The 6,000-nt window shown below is 45.9% G+C and overlaps 1 protein-coding gene across 8 annotated transcripts in view; it reads left to right on the top strand.

The window, feature by feature from the left end:
• Positions 1-321: 321 nt before the first annotated feature.
• PHKA2 (phosphorylase kinase regulatory subunit alpha 2) overlaps positions 322-6,000 on the top strand; it is a 73,879-nt gene continuing 68,200 nt past the window's right edge. For 3 of the 8 annotated variants that reach the window (XM_019666789.1, XM_019666780.1, XM_019666735.1), the window contains exons 1-2: positions 956-1,130; positions 1,601-1,826. In XM_019666789.1, coding sequence (XP_019522334.1) covers positions 1,749-1,826 — 78 coding nt within the window. In that variant the 5' untranslated portion in view covers positions 956-1,130; positions 1,601-1,748. Of the gene's footprint in view, positions 481-955; positions 1,131-1,404; positions 1,827-6,000 lie in introns of those variants that run through there. The other 5 variants (XM_019666770.1, XM_019666764.1, XM_019666756.1 and 2 more) reach the window with 5 other exon arrangements.

Raw genomic sequence — 6,000 nt, 5'->3', positions numbered from 1 at the left:
GAAAACACCTATGATTTATGAAATACTGTACTTTTCCATGAGCCAGGCATGGTGCTAAGTGCTTTATATTAATCCTCTTAATCTTCATAGCCACCCTAGGAGGTAGGTGCTATTATTATCCCCATTTTACAGATGAGAACAGTGCATGTGAGAAACATCATGCCTAAGCTCACACCACCTGTAAATACCAAATCTGGAATTTAAACTCAATTTGAACCGACTCCAAGACCTAAGCTCTCAGTAAAGAAATTGTTATGGGAATTCGGAGAAATGGGGAGGGTTAACAGGAGGGAGGAGCTGAGGGGGCCCTTAAAAGAAAGATGGCGAAGGAGGAGGAACGGCCTACTGGCACACAGTAAACGCCTGGAGACTAACAAAGAGCTTGCCAAAACGATTACGTTAGCGGAACTGTCCAGTGGAATTATATGGGGCCAGATTTGGGTGGAAAATGAATACTGGGCTGAAGATTGTGAACTGTAGGTAATTATGGGCCACGAGAAATTAATGCTAAGTTTCAAGTTGTAGGCCTATAGGAGAAGAACCGCAGGCCTGGCCAGGCGAGCGGCTTCCAGGTGACTAGGGGTGGGATCAGGGGCGCTGGGGACCCTGCCCCAGCCGCCCCCTTTCTCTTCCGGACTGGACCCCACTACTCAGCTTCGGTTCGGAGGCGGAGATTCAGCCAGGGGCAGCGCTACGAACCCGGCCCGCGGAGGGGGTCCCTGGTGGCCGCGGTAGGCGGCTCTATTACTCCCGCGTGTGGTGAGGTTGGCGGCGCATCCCGGGAGCCTCCTCACGCCTGCCTCGTCCCCCGCCGGAGCCCGTTCTTTACCCCTCCCCTTTCTGAGGGTTCCGCTCAGTAGCGGGGCCAGACTTGGGGGCGGGGCTAGAGGGCGAGGAGAGGCGGGGCCGCTATCGACGAGGGGTGTTTGGGGCGTTCCCGGCGCCTAGCGGAACCTTCGCCTACCTTGCTCGTCAGGCCGGGCTCCGCTCGTTCAGCCGCGCTCCGGGGCGGAGCCGGAGGCTGCCCCATAGGCGGGGCCGGGGCCGGGGCCAGTTCCCGCGCGTCGCGGTGGCCGCGGCGACAAGGTCTGTTTCTCCAGCCTCCGCTGGGGTGGGCTGCCGGCAGGGAGGTAAGGGTCTCAGGGAGGCAAACTGGTTCCCGCCCGAAACCGGGTTCTTTGCTGGGGGTGGGCTGCCGGCGGGGAGGTAAGGGTCTCAGGGAGGCAAACTGGTTCCCGCCCGAAACCGGGTTCTTTGCTGCTCTGCGGACCACCCCTGTTTTCCTTCCCCTCAGGCCGCGGCTTAGAAGGTTCCGTTCCGCGGCGGGGGCGGGGCCGAGGCGGGGGCGGGGCTGCGAGTGGGCTGCGCCAGGCGGGAGGGTAGGGTGGGTTGCCCTACCCGGGCCCTGCTCACGACTGCCTGAAGACAAAAAAGGCTCGGCGCGGGTGTCGTCGCTCCACGCCCTGGAACCCAGGTCCCCGCTTCTCCTGCAGGGCCGCCAGATCTCCAGCCCCTGTCTTCGCCCCCGCGCCTTCCAGCTGTTCGAAACTGTGCTTGACTTGTTTTCCAATCATACTTGGTTTCTGTCATTTTTGTTAAGTCCAGATCTACGATCGACGGGCTCCTTCCCCAGAACTGCCCGAGGCTGTGAGTGTTTGGGAACCAGGCCCGCTTGGCTGCCATAGCCTGGGCGTCCCACCTCCGCTCAGCAGGTCAGGCACCGCGCGGGCCCCGGGAGCATCGCGGAGATGAGGAGCAGGAGCAATTCCGGGGTCCGCTTGGACGGTTACGCGCGGCTGGTGCAGCAAACCATCCTGTGCTACCAGGTAAGGAGGGACCATCCCGAGCTGCCCTCTCCTGGCACTCGTTCTCCTACCCAGCCCCCTCTCGTGTCCTGAGAGTTTGCAGTGAAGAGGTTTCCTCTTTAAATTCAGTCCTCGTTGGCCTGTGATTACCCCCACCCCCATTCCCACCAGGTCCTCTAAGAGTCAGGGGACCGAAGGGCTGTGTGGCTACTCTTCACAGAATTTTTTGCCCACTGTTTGGGATCAAACACAGAAAGAACCCCTTGGGTGCCCTGGGTATGGGTACAAAACGAGGTTTTTTGCATTGACTGCATCTTATGGATGAGAGAGGAGGTGGGTGGAGGTTGGACAGAGCCCGCTGAGTGAGGATGGTGGGCCTCTGAGCCATCCTAATGACCCAAGTATTGAACTCTGGACTTGGAGGACAGTAGACAGGAGTGAAGAAGCTCCTGAGGTTTGCAGCTCACTCTGGAGAGTGGGGTGAGTGCTGCTGCCCCGCCTATGGGTCACCTTGTTAGAGACCCACCTGTGAGGGCCTTAGGGCTTACTCTGGTTGCTATTTTACAGATGAGAAAACTGGGGGCCGAAAAGGTTACTGCATGTAGTAGGGTCAGACCCAAACACAGGTCTTATGCTCCCAAGTTCAAGGAGACCTGTAAAGCTGCCCATGTGGTCTGAGGTATGAATATGCCTGCTCTTTTGTATTACTGGGCTAATGTTATATGTGGGCCCATCATATAGACAATTGGACTATTTTTATTCCTAGTGAGGACAGCAGCTATGTTGCTTGCCCTTAATCAACAGCAACTATTTATAGGACCTCCTGCCAGAGAAGAAAGTGGCATTTGATGGTTAGAGGCCTGGCCTGCAAGTTGGGAGCCATGGTCACTTCCAGGGCACTGACCACTTTCCCTTCTTAACCAAATTCTCAGCCTTGTATCCTCATTCTGGAAATACTTTTTGTGTACCTATTATATGCAAGGCACTCTGTCAGGTGCTGGGCTTACACAGAAGAATAAATGCTTGTAATGAAGTGAGATTTATGCATAGGGTATATACGTCCAGAGTCCCTTGTCTGAAATCCTGGGGGTCAGATGTGGTTTGCAAGTCAGAAATGTTTGGATTTTAGAAAGGTAATATACATATGTTATATATTCTATAAGGTAATATACATATATATTCTATAATAACTGCAGTGGAGTCTTGACAGCACCCCTTCATCAAACACATTATTATTTCCACATCAGAATATGAAGATTCACACTGAGAAGGAAAAGTAAAGACTGAAAATAGTTTCACATCAGTTCAGGTCATCTTTTGCCACCAAATGAGCCTTCTGCAAACTTATGAAAACACTTTCAATTTTCAGAGCTTATTGGCTTTTGAAATTGCATGGGAAGGATTGTGGTTCTATTTTGGGGGGTTAGCCCAGGTTGGGGAGCAGGGGAGGAGTCCTGGAAGAGATGATGTTCAAGTTGAAAACTGAAAGAGTAGACAGGCGAATGGAAGTTATTTTTTGCCTTCCTCTTTGAAATATATTATGATTACATCTACAATGTGTTTTAAAATTCAAGTTGAAAGGTCTTTGCTTTCATTACTGAGATAGAAGGGGCTGTAAGACTGACGAAGCTTGGTTCCTGGGTTTAAATCCCTAGCTCTGCCTTAAACGTCATGTACTCAACCTCTGAGTCCATGCCCTCATCCGTAAAATGGGATAATAACACCTGCCTCCATTGAGGTATTGTGAAGAAAAACCTAGTGCCCTATGTGTTGCCTGGCACCCAGTAGGCAATCAGTAAATAGTAAGTGCTTGGTGGTGTTATGACTCTGATATAGGCCACACATACCCAGGCCACATGTCTTTGTCTCACCACCCTGACCCATGATGCTCCCTTTCCAGAAGGCCCATATCCAGCTACTAATTGCTTTTTGGTCTTTGAACATGATTACCTGTTCCATTGATGTGGTGAGATCCTTAAGCATAGAGACTTCATTAGTTTTGTTCTTTTTGCACCAAGTGGTGCTCCAGGCAAATGAAAGGTACCCTTAAGTCCTTGGTGATAGAATACTTCCTGCAGGCTCTGAGCCATCCTGATGACCTAGCTATTGATCCCGGCTTGCCGTCCCCCAGGAGCAAAAGAACTGTCTTCTCATTAAAGCAAATCTGCAGCGTTGGACTTTCCTCTCTAACATTTTAATGATTAAAAAGTTGTCTGAGTCTTTAGTTGTATTTATTTAGGGGGTAGTTGGTGAGAAGCCTTCATGTTTGCCTTCTTTTCCCTGGCTGCACTGTCTGGCTAACCAGAATACTCTCAAGTACGGTTCTGCTGGGAGATCCTACCCCTTCCCACCTTCCCCCACCCCGCCCCAACAACTAATCTTCACAGTGTAGACCCCTAACCCATTTAGGGCAATTTTAGGTTATGCAGTTTACCACACACAAAAAATGAATGAGCTAGAATAATGGTTTCTAAAGTTTATGCTGTATCTCCCCATCTACTGTAGATATGTGCAGGTATTTTTGAGGCATTGTTCAATGTCAGCTGGTACAAGTTCTAAACTCTGCTTTTTAAAATTATTTTATTTATTTATTTTTGTTGTTTTTATTGGGGAACAGCCATGGTCATTGGTTACACATTGCTTTCATGCTACAATGGCATAGTTGACTCTTTTAGGGAGGGCGCAGCTCACAGTGTCCTATGTGGGGATCACACCAGCAACCTTGGTATTATCAGCACCATGCTCTAACCAACTGAGCTAACTGGTCACCCCCTGACTTGCTTTTTAAATCAAGATCAACTTACATTGATTTCACCTGTTAGAAATCCTTCAGTGTTAAATATGTCAAACTCATAATCAGTCTTCTGTTAGAGTCAATAGTTTCTTCATATCAGCTAGTATGTCAATTCATTCCTTTTCCTGTATCTGGGGAAGAGAATAATTTTTTCCATTACTAAATTGCCAGGTATACTTTCTGCTAAATGCTATTTGAATCTTCAAGGCAAAGAAGGAAAGAGCTATATTTATAAAAGTGTCCTTTTTCAAGTTTGATTTTATACACAGAGAGAATATAAATATGTCATATAGGAATACAAGTATTTGGAATACTCCAAATATTTGTTGACTTAAAAAAAAAGAAATTCCTAGATTTATTTTGGCCCACATAAGAAATACTAACTTTGTACATTTCTTCAGTATAAGCTCTGTTGGAAGGATCACTCATGAAAGTGTTAAGTACAAAGTGGTGCGAAGAGAATATGGACCAGAAAGAAAAATAATGATCAAGGCAGTGTTCACTGTAACTGCAGATTGTTTGATATTAAAGGCAGGTAAAAGACCAGGACAACAACTAAATATTGCTATTTAGTGCCAATGGAATTTAAAATGAGAAGAGTGGGATAACTAAGACATGGAGTAATGCAACAAACAGTAATAATTATAAAGACTAATTTGGGGGAAGGTTAAAAAAATAATTAAATAGTGGAAAGTAATAACATGGCAGAAGAATGGGAGGAGACTGAAGTTAAGGCATTCTAAGACCTTTATCATGTTAAGAAGGAGGCTAGAGGTAGTACATATTTTAAGTCAGGAGTTATGTTTAAGCATTGCCATTAATGTAATATAAATGGAATACATAACTTTGGAAACAATGGAGGAACAAAGAAAATTTGACCACTCCAAGAAAAGGAAGGAAAAGAGTGCTTGGGGAAAGAAGGAAGTAAAAAAAATAAAATAAAACATAGTAAACATAAAGGACAAAACAAGAAGATGCAAATAAGTCCAACTATATTAGTAATCACAATAAATGTAAATTCTTAAATTAGCCAGATAATAGGAATTATTTTATTAAAAACTTGAAAGATACATGTGGTTTAGACGAAACAAAACCTAAAACAGAGGACACTGAAAGGTTCAAAGTAATTTAGTGGGACAAGATATACTAAGCAAATTCTAACAACAAAAAAATTGTTGTAATCATACTAATGTCAAATAGTACAGTAGATTTTGATATTTAAAATACAGTATATATATATATATATGTATATATATATAAATAATTCGAGATAAAGAACGTTATTACTAAGTGATAAAAGGATAATTCACCAAGAAAAGAAAGCAATTTTAAGCCCACAGAATACTAACAATATAGCTTCAAAATGTATAAAGAAAAACTTGACCTAATTGTAGAAGTTAA

This window comes from Hipposideros armiger, unplaced genomic scaffold, assembly GCF_001890085.2.
Source record: "Hipposideros armiger isolate ML-2016 unplaced genomic scaffold, ASM189008v1 scaffold_13, whole genome shotgun sequence".
In the NCBI taxonomy this organism is placed as follows: Eukaryota; Metazoa; Chordata; class Mammalia; order Chiroptera; family Hipposideridae; genus Hipposideros; species Hipposideros armiger.
The sequence above is the reverse complement of the archived record's forward strand: the minus strand, read 5'-3'. Positions and strand labels throughout refer to the sequence as shown.